At 36.4% G+C, this 14,195-nt stretch overlaps 1 protein-coding gene across 4 annotated transcripts in view; it reads left to right on the forward strand.

The window, feature by feature from the left end:
- LOC138691677 (zinc finger protein 708-like) overlaps window positions 1-8,338 on the forward strand; it is a 57,463-nt gene extending 49,125 nt beyond the window's left edge. For 2 of the 4 annotated variants that reach the window (XM_069813889.1, XM_069813895.1), the window contains 3 exons: window positions 1,373-1,510; window positions 4,205-4,287; window positions 6,861-8,338. In XM_069813889.1, coding sequence (XP_069669990.1) covers window positions 1,373-1,510; window positions 4,205-4,287; window positions 6,861-8,199 — 1,560 coding nt within the window. In that variant the 3' untranslated portion in view covers window positions 8,200-8,338. The remainder of the gene's footprint in view (window positions 1-1,372; window positions 1,511-4,204; window positions 4,288-6,860) is intronic. The other 2 variants (XM_069813890.1, XM_069813894.1) reach the window with 1 other exon arrangement.
- Window positions 8,339-14,195: the final 5,857 nt, after the last annotated feature.

A 14,195-nucleotide genomic window follows, 5' to 3' on the forward strand; every position in this document is an offset into this window, starting at 1 on the left:
TAATAACATAGTTCATGTAATGAACATGTTTCGATTACATAAATTTTGATTTGACTGTATTCTCAACATATGTTTTTGTTTACAATGGTATGTGTGTACATCCTCGCAAAACCCCTTCCAAGTAGATGATTGGAGCGGCATTCAGTATGTAGTGATGCAATAATCTCACCAGGGGCGTATACTGGTTAAAGGGTTTGGGCTACCACTGACCCTATTATTACACAAAATATATCTAACAATTACTTTAATTTTAATTACTATGGTCAAACTAATAATACAAAATTATTACATTATGTTATATTATAAACTTTTTCTTTTGTAATTTCCTTGGGCTACCGCCAGTAGCCCCGGTAGCCCGCAAAATACGCCCCTGAATCTCACTAAGTAAACACTGCTATTGTCTACAAAGTTGCAACATTGCAACATTCGTTTTCTCGAAATATTACAAAAACTACTTGTCGTATAAAAAATATTATTTGACAAAACGTTCCCAAATGACATTATCTGTTACATGTGTGAAGGATTGTAAAAGGTTACCTTTCATCCCGTATAACACAAGTGATTTAATTAATTTGCTATTAACCTAATTACATTTAAGTTCGCAAAAATAAATTACAAATTAATTAACTTGTATTATATAAGCCAGTAAACTAATATGATAAATATCCAAAGGATGGCGTAAATCCACTTATCTACTATCAATTGCCTAATTTACGTATATTAAATCTATTCACTAGACCAGTCCATTTAGACTAAAGGCTTTAGTATTTTAGTAATCTTGCAATTGCTAGTACATCACGAAAGAACTTTAACTTTTCCGAATTATATAAAGCCATGAACACAGACAATGAAAGTAATGAAAATTTAGGCATCGAACAAGGATAAAAACACATAAAACACCAAAAACCTTCGATCTATATTATGTATATTTAAGTTCCTATTCCTTCATTCCGAAAGTGCAAACAGAAGAACACAAGCTCATCAAATGTTTATCGACTATATAAACAACATTAAAAAAAACATAAATGGTCTATGGACATACACCAACATGGAACAACAACTTTGAGGTAAGTTAAATTACAAGTATTGTATAAAATCAAATTTTTGTACTTACAAATTAATGTGTATATATGCATGACGTCATATAAACCTCTTACGTCATCCATAGTATAGATCGGACAACAGCGACTCTTCATTGGATTCTACCGACTTTTCTGAAAAATTATTTCACTATTGACACTGGAATGGTACACGTGAAATCCTTGACATCAGGATTAATGAAAGAGTGAACACGCTTTTGAAACAGTCATTCGTCTTTTTTTATTGGAGACTTGTGTTGTATGACATTATTATTTTGTTTTATATTTTACAGGAAGAAAATATATTAGATCTGCACGTGACCGAAATAAAGACGGAATGTATGGATCACAGCTATGATCTGAAATCAGAGATGACATTTGAGGAATCTCCTGTGCCAGTTGACTTTCCCATCATGAAAAGCGAGGGAGAGGTGAGTGCAATTTATGAAACGTGTTGGTCGATGTTTCTCTATCTGTTACGTACTGGCTGGTATGGCTGCTAGATTCACGTCACCAGGGAAACAATTTTATCTCTCATGCTGTCCAATTCCTTGTCCTGTAGTCCTTCGTAAATTTTTTCCTCTCAATTTTTCTCCTACGGACTGATGCTGAAGGTTTACTAAATCATATTGGCTTTGAATTTTTAATTTCTATTGATACTTCTTACAATATCTACATCTAATTGAAGTGACAGGCAAATATAGAGTTACTCGGTAATCGGTGTGTAAACTTGGGTTTTGTGTCCGGTGTAGGCAATACAGTTATTTAGATTTCTTGTAATTTTTCTTTTTAAATTCTTTTGATATTAGAAATCCACATCATTCACGCCTATTTCTTGGGACGTCAGTAGTTGGCAGATCTGTATGAATGTCACATTTCAGGATGAATACTTCACAGTATTGGTGGGATCTGCTCTGAAGTCTTGCACGCCGTGCTAATCACTATTGTTCATGTAAAGCATGGCACTGGCATATCAGTTCAATTTGCAGGAGAATGATAAGCATAAACATCTTTCTGTTCATGGGAAACATGGATATTCCTCGTGGTTTGTTCAGAGATACATCGATTACAAAGATATTGAGTTCTAGACAACTCGGAAATCTACAGATAGGAAACCAATGCTTCCTCCTTACAATCGCCAAGAATCATCTGAAGACAAATATCTCACTGTGATATTGTCGCAATTATCTATCACAGCGGTTTTTCCGGAGCTTGCACAGTTCCGAGACGTAATAGCAAAACCCCACATATACTTCAGAGTTCCTTTGCTCTTCCCCTCCACTCTGCAGTAGCAACCTCACACTGTTACACGGGGAGGATCATTTAATTATTACATCGACTTCATACTCCCACAGTAAACCAACACACAGGATTGGGAACAATGACATAGAACTGGACTCTGGAAAAATTGAAAAGTGAAGGCCGTAAGGGAAGTAACTAAATATAATACTGTGAAACCTGTTCAAATCGGAACCTGAATAATCCAGAATCCTGTCTATTTCGGAACAATTTATTGGTCCCTGCGAAATTCATATGTATTAAGTGTAATTTTTCCTGAATAAAACGGAAACTGTCCAACGCGGAAACGGAAACTGTCTGCTACTGTTCAAAACGGAAATAATATTTTGGACAGACTAGTTTAATGTAAACTATATTTTGAAACAGTATGTGCTTTCAAGGAATGTACGAAACATATAGGTCAATAAGATAAAAACAAGTTTTCTTTGTAAAATTTTTCAGGGTGCGAGGGTGTGTTGGCCTGGTGGTCATAAATTTTATTACTCTATTGACTAGGCAGACGAGTCCCTTCAAAGATGTTCAATGCTTCACTCCTGTATACTGTCGCAGCTGGGTAGAAGGCAAGTGTAGTAGTGATTTCGTGATAAAAAAAAAAGTTGCGTAAAAATATTGCACTATCATTAATTGATGAAGTAGAAGTTATCGAGGGAAATGAGAAACGAAGATTATGAAAAATAATGTTATAATTTATGAATGGAAAACTCAGGTGTAACTTAACATTTAAAAAAATAAAGGCCGTATCATGAGTGAGTGGCTTGCAGTCAATAATGGTGACATAAAAGGAAATAGAAAACAACTGGTTACATAGAAATAAAGTAACTGTTGTCGGAGTGGATTGTTCTTGCCCTTTCAAAGATCATGCAAATTTCTGGACCTGTTCTGCAAAGCAAACCTTGAACTGGCAAAGAAATTAGATAATCCAGAATTCAAGGCTTCTAGGCTCTTAGTCCAATTAAATAATGTGCTGTGATATACAGTGTAGTATTATAGTATAGTGTTAGATATTAAATGTAGTGTAATTAATAAACTTTATAGTGTTTAATGAGTGAGTTACGATACAATTTATACAGGAAAGATCATTTCCAGTTAAATAAGTGACAGGAAGCTGATTTAATGTCAGTAGTGTTAAACGGAATATTTTGTAATTCCTACAATTTGCTGCATGCCATTTTGTTTTTCATTTATACAAATGATAAAATATTCCATTTTAACTTCACACCTTAATAACACGGAAACTGTGTCCATAATGGAAAAAAAATTAGGACCATGTCACTTCCGTCTTGAACAGGTTTCACTGTAATAGGAGGAAGAGTCCTACTGAATGTTCACAATTGAAGTGATTTATTCTACTGCTGTTTACACTGTGCAAATTACTCTTCCTGCATGACTTTTACGAACCTTCGTTCATTTAGTTTAGTCGTATGGCTTTTATAAATCCAGAGATATCTGAAATAGTTTCAAACTATCTTACTAAAAATTACCATCACCAATTTTACCGTAACAATTTGATCACTTGTTAACTAGTCTTCCTGAATCCTACTCACATATGACCATCTCAGGAATATGATTGGATTGTCATTCTTATTTACTCTTCCTATTGATTTATAGTTTATGTAATTGTTACCTGAAATGGAACATTTCTTACAAAATGCCATAATATTTTGTTTTTGTAGGTCTTAAATTTATCTCTCTGCTACAACAATAATGCTTGAATTGTTTACTGGATTAAGTATGATTTAAATCCTAGTCTGTTGCATTTAAGCTACCATCCATTGAGCCTTCAACTATAATTTTTCTGTATCTTCTCTTCACATACTCTTTTGCAGGACAAGATATGTGAGATAAATAAAGTGGAACAGGAGGTCGAGCTGCAAGTAACAGCAGAAGAGAATGAAGTCTTTACTGATGGGTGAGTGAAATGTGTGCGCCTGTACTCCGTTGTTGATTTCACTGCTCTATTTAAGTAAAAAGGCAAAGAACAAAAATTAGTAAATACTTTCAACATGATTATTCAAATGAAGGACTCAGTATTCTGAATTGTGAAGTCCTTCTGTAGTCGTTATGTCTCTCTCTTTTCCTGTCTGTCCATCTATTCCTCTGTTTCTATGTGTGAGTTTCTCTACATATCCATGCGAGTTTGTCTGTGTATCCATCCTTCCCCATATCCATCCATCTGAATATGATATATTATTTCATGTCATCAATTACATCCATGTATAGTGAACCTCACAATTTTTTTTCCAGTGCCATTATTATATTCATTACAGATATGCTTTTTTGTTGACGTTCTTATAATTTAGATTCATACCCCGTACTATAGCTTAACTGGGAAAACTCCGTTATGGGAAGTTACTTAACCTTACTGCTGCACTGGAGTCAGAGTTTACGAACCATTGTCGCTACTGATTGACAAGTCATCTGATGCATCACTGCTATCAGTTAAACAAACATTCTCCTAATGAAATTATTCTGTCAGTTTCACCGTCTATTACATTAGCAATAGAAAAATATTGTTCTTTGTTCTTTTAACGTAATCAACTCATTTCTTCCACATGTCTTTTCCATATTTTGCGAAAAGGCGTTGACACATTTGTTCTTTTAGGTTAAGTAGGGACCGAATTTCTGTTACAATAATCCAATTGAAACGACTGGATACAACTGACTGATAATTTTAGTATTTCGCTTTAAGTAAATGAAACCAATCACAACAATAAATGCTTATTTTTAAAGCATGGTTGGGTTTTGATGGTAAATAATGTTTATGTACGCGCTACTTGATGGACCACGAACAGTCAGACATAAACTTAATAATAATAATAATAATAATAATAATAATAATAATAAGAAATGCGCTCAATATGCAACATTTATCGTGTAGGGACAAGACAGCTCGATTCAGTCTCAGTTGCAAAATTTTGTCAATGACAGCTCTGCGTTTGCAATTGTTTACATGATATTGGTCACACAATTCGCTGCAAAGTTCACACACACAGCTGGCATCTGGTTGGTGGAATTTCTTGTTCCGGCAAGTCATGTAGTGGAAGCGTGTACTGCTAGCTGGGTCATTATATGACGCAGATCGTATCCTCCCTGCATCCATTCGTCCACACCTGTGGAGTAAAGGTCAGCGTGTTTGGCCGCGAAACCAGGTAGCCCGGGTTTGAATCCCGGTCGGGGCAAGTTACTTGGTTGAGGTTTTTCCGGGGTTTCCCTCAACCCAATACGAGCAAATGCTGGGTAACTTTCGGTGCTGGACCCCGGACTCATTTCACTGGCTTTATTCTCTGTAGCTCCATAAGGTCCTGTTTTTTGAAATGCTCCCATATTATCTCTATGCTATAAGTGGCGATGGGGGAGACATAAACTTAGGAAGTGATGACATCCTATTGACTCATTTATTTACATGGGGTTTCATTATTAAATTATTTATTTATGTTGAACCATTCAAATGAGATGCCACATTATATTAGTACTTTAGAAAAAAATGTATATGTATTTGTAAATTTATGGGATACAATAATTATAATCGATTGAAAATAATAATTTACAACATAGTCACATGTTTAAGCCTCAATTTCATACCTCAGTGTTTTTTTTTTTTTTTTTTTTTTTGGCGTAATTGGAAGTCTACCTTTGTCCGTAGGAAGGATAGTAAATGTCGGAAAACGTGAAATATGAGAAAACAGACACTGGCGATGGCATAAGGGAGGTCCTTCACTGTAGTGTAATAGCAAATCTGGCCATCAAACGGGCGGGCCCGGGTTCGAATACTCGTTGGTACAAGTTACCTGTTGGGTTTCTTTTTCTGGGGTTTTCACTTGACCAATTGAAGCAGAATAGATGGGTAACTTTCGGCGTTGGACCTCGGTCTCATTTCGCCATATTTAATTCACAAATCATCACCACCCATACAAAAGCCTGGGTTCACGTTGTAGTGTGCTGTACTTGTACAAGAGCATGGCTGTTCGGCTGACCGATCTTTCACAGAATAGGAGTGGTAAGCACAATAAGCCTCAGGCTGCAGTGTAAGCCTTTGACGTCCCCCCTCCGTACACGACAAATAAAAAAGAAAGTATAGAATTTATAGTACACTTATGTTGATGTTTTCTAATGCCAGGCGTTTGACAATAAAGTCATTTGACCTCTTGCACTCTAATATTTTTCAAAGATATTATCATGGCCAGCCACTGAAGCATAGATTTTGAATCCATTTCTTGGTTTCAGTTGCACAGTAGTACACTTATAAATGCTCAAATAATTATGAAATTATTGAGATAATGGGTACAAGTTATACATTTTTTTTAAAACTAGACGAAATGAGCTTCTAGGTGAGGCAAAACCATTATTTATCAAAATTTTGAATAAATCTGACACTTTTACAGTCGATGAACACCTAAACTTGAGTGAAACTCTCTAATTCGAAACATTTTTCGTCGTTACTTTTTCGATGTTGCTCGAACTAAGAGCATATTTTCTTCACAGCATTGGAGCTCCACATTCCTGCGACACTACTACAGAAGATGCTTCCCAACAGTCAGGGGAGATGACATTCAAATATGATGACAGTGGCAAGTGGTTTTGCGATTCGACAAGTCTCAAAAACCACGTTGATCTACACAAGCCCAAGAGACCGTTGAGTTGCGATGTTTGTGGAATGGATTGTTTGCACTTGGATCGACTCAAAAGACACGCACGCGTACACACAGGCGAGAACTCCTTCATTTGTGAAATGTGTGGAAAGAATTTCTCGCAATCTAGTAGCCTAGAAAAGCATCAACTCGTACACAAAGGCCAAACGCCGTTCTGTTGTCATATATGCGGAAAGACATTTTCGGGTTCTAGTACTCTGAAAAAGCATGCACTGCTACACAAAGGGGAGAAGGCATTCTGTTGTGACATATGTGGAAAAAAATTTTCGCTCTCTGGTACACTCAAAAGGCATGCAGTCGTACACACAGGGGAGAAGGCATTCAGTTGTGATGTATGCGGAAAGAAATTTACCCAATCTTATAGTCTAAAAAATCATGCAATCTTGCATTCAGGGCAGAAGCCATTCAGTTGTGATATATGTGGTAAGAAATTTTCGCAATCTATTTATCTAAAAGTGCATGAACTCGTACACACAGGGGAGAAGGCATTCACTTGTGATACATGTGGAAAGAAGTTTTCGGTATCTACTGGTCTTAAAAAGCATTCACTCATTCACACAGGGGTTAAGCCGTTCAGTTGTCATGTTTGTGGTAAGAAATTTTCCCAATCTGTTCATCTAAAAGTCCATGGACTTGTACACACAGGGGAGAAAGCATTCACTTGTGATACATGTGGAAAGAAGTTTTCGAAATCTAGTGCTTTTAAAACGCATTCACTCATGCACACAAGTGATAAGCCATTCAGGTGCCATATATGTGGTAAGAAATTTTCCCTATCAGGTTATCTAAAAAAGCATAGACTCAGACACACAGGGCAGAAGGCATTCACTTGTGATACATGTGGAAAGAAGTTTTCGGAATCTAGTCATCTCAAAACGCATTCAGTTGTACACACTGGGGAGAAGGCATTCAGTTGTGATATATGTGGAAAAAAATTTTCGCAGTCTGGTTCTGTAAAAAAACATAGAATCGTGCACACTGGGGAGAAGACATTCAGTTGTGATATATGTGGAAAGAAGTTTTCGGAATCTAGTAATGCAAAAAAGCATAGAATCGTACACACTGGGGTGAAGGCATACAGTTGTGATATATGTGGAAAGAAGTTTTCGGGATCTAGTAATGCAAAAAAGCATAGAATCGTACACACACGGCGAGAAGGCATTCAGTTGTGATATAAATAGAAGGAAGTTTTCGGGATCTATTAATGCAAAAATGCATAGAATCGTACACACTGGAGTGAAGGCTTTCAATTGTGATATATGTGGAAAGAAGTTTTCGGAATCCAGCAATGCAAAAAATCATAGAATCGTACACACTGGGGTGAAGGCATTCATTTGTGATATATGTGGAAGGAAGTTTTCGGGATCTATTAATGCAAAAATGCATAGAATCGTACACACTGGAGTGAAGGCATTCAGTTGTGATATATGTGGAAAGAAGTTTTCGGAATCTAGCAATGCAAAAAATCATAGAATCGTACACACTGGGGTGAAGGCATTCAGTTGTGATATATGTGGAAAGAAGTTTTCGGAATCTAGTATTCCAAAAAATCATAGAATCGTACACACGGGTGAAGGCATGCAGTTGAGATATATGTGGAAAGAAGTTTTCGGGATCTAGTAATGCAAAAAAGCATAGGATCGTACACACACGGGGAGAAGGCATTCAATTGTGATCTATGTGGAAAGAAGTTTTCGGAATCTAGTAATGCAAAAAAGCATAGAATCGTACACACTGGGGTGAAGGTATTTACTTGTGATATGTGTTGAAGGAAGTTTTCGGAATCTAGTAGTGCAAAAAAACATAGAATCGTACACACTGGGGTGAAGGCATTCAATTGTGATATATGTGGAAAGAAGTTTCCGGAATCTAGTAATGCAAAAAAGCATGGAATCGTACACACACGGGGAAAAGGCATTCAGGTGTTATATATGTGGAAAGAAGTTGTCGGAATCTAGCAAGTCAAAAAAGCATAGAATCGTACACACTGTGGTGAAGGCATTCACTTGTGATATATGTGGAAAGAAGTTTTCTGAATTCAGTATTGCAAAAAAAAAAAAACCATAGAATCGTACAGACCGTGGAGAAGAAATTCAGTTGTGATATATGTGGAAAGAAGTTTTCGGAATTCAGTAATGCAAAAACACATAGAATCGTACAGACTGGGGAGAAAACATTCAGTTGTGATACATGTGGAAAGAAGTTTTCGGAATCTAGTAATGCAAAAAAGCATAGAATCGTACACACTGGGGAGAAGAAATTCAGTTGTGATACAAGTGGAAAGAAGTTTTCGGAATCTAGTAATGCAAGAAACAGAATCGTACAGACTTGGGAGAAGGCCTTCAATTGTGATATATGTCGAAAGAAGTTTTCGGAGTTCAGTAATGCAAAAAAACATAGAATCGTACACACACGGGGAGAAGGCATTCACTTGTGGTATAAGTTTAAAGGTATTTTCGGAATCTGGTAGTGTAAAAGTGTATGCACTCTTAGACACAAGTGAGAGGATCAATTGCGATGTTTGTGGGATGTTTTATCTCGTTCTCGCAAGACCTGAAACAGCATCTAACGTGATACGTAAGTGAGAATCGGTGTGATTGGAATGTTTGTGGTAAACGTTTTTTACTTTTCGTGGGAACTGAAAGACATAAAGCCAGATATTTTGGCGAGTAGCCATTTATGTGCCGTTTGCGGTCTCCACGAAAGATATGCGCTCTTATGACTGGCACAAACAGTCATGCTTATCGATCATTTTGTTTGTGATTTCTGTAGTCTTAATCGAACATTGGAACCCGACTGAAACCACAAACATTCTGTTCACGAGATCTCCGTATGGTCACTTTTGAGAAATAGTCATTTCTGTGGAACAGAAATTACGCTACTGCATTGGTGTTCTAGCAATGAAAAAGAAAGGGAAGGAAATAATTAGAACAATTCTGAAAACCGTGGTAGTTGAAGGGAACAGTGTTAGTCACATTAAAATGCTGACTTGATGGTATGTGTCAGAGGAACCATAATTGTTTGTATACATCTCAAGTCTGATTAGTGTAATGTTTTACTAATGAGCGATGTATGCAATAGAGTTGGACCGGAAGTTGCCACTCTGCTTTGGGAAAGCAATGTGAAAGGTGTAAGTGAAGGATTTCGTGCGTGCGTGTGTGGTAAAAAGTGTCACAAAGGTAATCGAAGAAGGATGTGGTAACATTAGTGCAATTGCTGGAGAATTAATGCATACCGGCATGTGCTGCGAAACACCAAGTATCAGATGTACTGTGTAAATAATGTTAGACAAGTCTGATACAAGGCTATAAATGTTGAAAACAGAGATATCAATTTTAAGATAGACAGAAGAACGGAAGTGAATATATTTCTTTTTAGAATAGTTACAATCAGTAGGTCTGAGTACAAGACAATAATTTGAAGAAAACTAGTAATGTCTCACGCATTTGTGGACGTTTCTAGCGCAATTCAGTTTGATTTGTAAGCTTAAATTTTGTAGTAATTAGTATGAGAAAAGGGTGAGAATTTGTATTTGTAAGAACTAAACACAGACGTTAGTGGTTTTTCTTTCAACAACTGAATTGCAGATGATACACAGAGTAGGTGGATTTTGTTATCAAGATGAAAAATCTCTTTCGGGTGAAGAGTAAAATTTTATTAGAACAACGACATATTATTAGGATTCAAAGCTAACGTAAAATTCATTTTGAAAGGACGTGCCATAGCCTACCAGTTGTAGGCAACCTAGAAGAGTTTCTTTACTAACTAGGGAAGAGCACACTAAGAGAAAAGTTGTGGGATGTAGAATGAGAAAAATAAAGGAAAAAATATTGACGATTCGTCAGATTGGGTAAATTTAAAAAAAAAAAAAAAAAAGCAGATAAATTGCTGTCATACTGACGCCTGTACGATAGGCTTAACCTCGTATGTCGTGAACTGATGATCCAATATTACTAACAATGGTTGTGTCGTGTTTGTTAGTTCTTCTGTTACGTCACTGACATTTACATATCCTACAATATCTTCGTTTACTCTGTTACCTGGCATATCTAAATAACTAACGCACAGTCGCAATTGCTCACATTTAGGCTGGAAAATTTTCATCAGTACTCTTATTTGCTAGTATTATAAATTATTGATCACTTTTTACACGATGTACATTTTACTGAAGTATTAAATCTCAGTCCCGCACTGTGGCGTAGTGCTCTAAGGCACCTGCCTAGGACTTGCGTTATAGAATGCTCCTTGGTTCGAGTCCCCATGGGGGAAGAAATTTTCTCATTAAATTTCGGCCAGTGTATCGGACCGGTGCCCACCCAGCATCGTGATGCTCTTGGGGAGCTATGTTAGATAGATTATTATTGTTGTAATTATTATTATTATTATTATTATTATTATTATTATTATTAAACTCACCAAAATGTATACAGCTGTACACAAAGTCCATTAATAATGTAACACAATTTATTTATTTACTTGGTTATTTAATGACGCTATATCAACTTCGAGGTTATTTAGCGTCGATGGGATTGGTGATAATGATATGATATTTGGCGAGTAGAGGTCGATTCACTATAGCTTACCTGACATTTGCGTTACGATTAGGGAAAATATCGAAAAAACCCAACCAGGTAATCAGCTCAAGCGGGAATCGAACTGCGCCCGAGAGGAACTCCGAATTGGCAGGCAAACACCTTAGCCGACAGAGCTACGCCGGTTCTTCGTAACGTAATACTAGGAAGAGTTGAAACATCAGTTGTGTGGTAAACAATGATAGAAACATAGTCTGTAATCATTAGTTCGTTTTTATTTCTACATGGTACAATTTCAACATGCAGTCAAGCAACTCGTTTTGATTTATTTTAGAAGTACCCTTAAATGCTGTTGACTTGGTTAAGTCCTCTTTTAACTTTTTAAGTCTTTATCTAACTCAGACCTGAAGTGAACTAATTCATTAAATACGCCCCTGTATTCTAAGTCGCACCTTGTTAATACTAAATTTACTGCTGCTTAAAATTTTATACAATTTATTGTTAAATTTAGGACATATCTGTTTTTCTATAACTTGCTCCTTGTGTTTTGCAATCGCGAATCTGTCATGTATGTTTAACTGAATTTCAGTATTTTCTTTAATCAGCACAGACAACCTGAAGACATTATTCTTAGGAGCTTTTGATTTTTTGTGTTTTAGTTTATCCCTCAGCCCTACGTGTAGAAATCTGTAAGACCCCGTTTGACTGTTTACGTTCATTTCGAAACAGAACACACAGGAAACAGAAGAACACTTCTTCATATCTCATCCACACAACCAGTTGTTTTTTTTTATAATAAACATCCAAGTTGAATTTGCCAGATCTGTTAACTTTAGCACTTTGCTATTTTTGGTGAATATTTAAACGCCGTGTAAGTAAATTATTTAACAGGAATTTAGTTCTCATAATATGTTAATATTGAAAGCGGAAATTTTAATGAAGTGCTAAATGACTTGATTTCTTCACAACTTACATAACAGGATAACACTTCACACGTTTACAGTTTCGCACTGCAGTTAGAAATATACTGAAATAAAAGCATTCTTAAATAGAGTATTTTAAGAAACTGGCAAGGATTTTATTACCTTATTTTTGCATCCTTCCCTCTAAGAAACTTATTCCGACAAGGCGGAAAAACAGACGAGAGTGCGAGGTAAGGGAGTGAGATAGTAAATGGGGTTGTATATACCCAAACATTTAAAAACTAAAGCGGTAAACTGTGCCTGGCACATTTTTAGATGCTGAAATGAACGGGAGGAGATCAAAATTGCGCGCGCATCCCATTATATTTCTTATGGAATGTAGTGCCTGGCTCAGTTCAATGCTGCAAACACTGGTTACAACGTGGTTGGCGCCAACGATAATATTGGCGGTAGAGTTTGCAAGCACAAGCGTAACTTGTTTTCCTCCGGTTTTGCGCGGAAAACATGAATTCTCCTTTTTTCTCTTGTGTTGTGGTAGTGCCATGGCACAAGGGCACTGGTATTTGTGTATGTGTATTAGATATTTTGTTAAAGTTGAATATAAGATTATTACAGAAGAATTAAGGTTAGATTCCTCTTCCATATTTATTACCCACTGTTTCACCTATTTAATTTTTTTTTCAAACAGAATCTGCAGGAAAGACGATATGGTATGCCCTGCTTTGTTGCACATGTCTGCATGAAACAAAATACTGCTAATTAACAAAACTTTGGAATAACTCCATAAAATTTCCCTTAAGCATGATATATGATTTGTAATTTTTCTTCTGTTATTGCATTTATAAGCAGCACACACAAGAGGCATTTTCTGTTTTGTCTTAGCGCCTATCACCATATACACAACGTTAAGCAGTCGAATTTATACACTGGAAGGTGCTTATTCCATTTCTGCCGTGTTTCACGGCGGCACCGCTATGAGCGCTATACAAGACAACTTGGCCACTTTCTTCTAACCCGTTGGTTTATTTAGGTTTTGGCAAAATTAAGTTGACGTTTCTGGCGACACTGCTGCTGTTTTGGCTTCCTTGATCAGTTCATCCTGAACGTGTAGTTAAAATAATAAAAGTTGTGACTATGCAGACTGACTACTGAAGTTGGGATATAACGACAGGCAAGTGTATTGTTAAATTTTATTATATTCTATATAAGTGTACTGTAAGTTATACTGTATGATTGATCTTCACAAATGCAATTCGAGCGAAACAAGCTATTGGAGTAAAGAGCATCCCCACATTTTTCTACCTGCACTGGAAACCATTTCTCCTTTGTGGTGGACGTCTGCTCTTTCTACGCTCGTATGTAAAAATTGGACAACAGGAAGACTTTACATTTGGAACTTTTATGCTGTGCTTACTATTATTTTGCATTATCGTTGAATTGTTAGTACAACATATCGTCGTTTAAGAACCAATACCGCGTAACTGACAAAATGTAAATTTTATAAGAGAAGGAAAAGACCGAATAAAAACGATAAAGTAACACAATAATCTAGAAAAGTGGTGTATGGCTATGATATAGCTTAACTAATTTGTAACTAAGTGAAGATGAATGATCATGGCTGTAGACATTTGGCCATATCACTTCGCGGTATTGGAACTCAGCCGTTGATAACATTTTGTTAGTTACGCGGTATTGTGAGACAACTTTAGCATC

The sequence above is a fragment of the Periplaneta americana genome, chromosome 16 (assembly GCF_040183065.1).
Source record: "Periplaneta americana isolate PAMFEO1 chromosome 16, P.americana_PAMFEO1_priV1, whole genome shotgun sequence".
NCBI lineage: Eukaryota > Metazoa > Arthropoda > Insecta > Blattodea > Blattidae > Periplaneta > Periplaneta americana.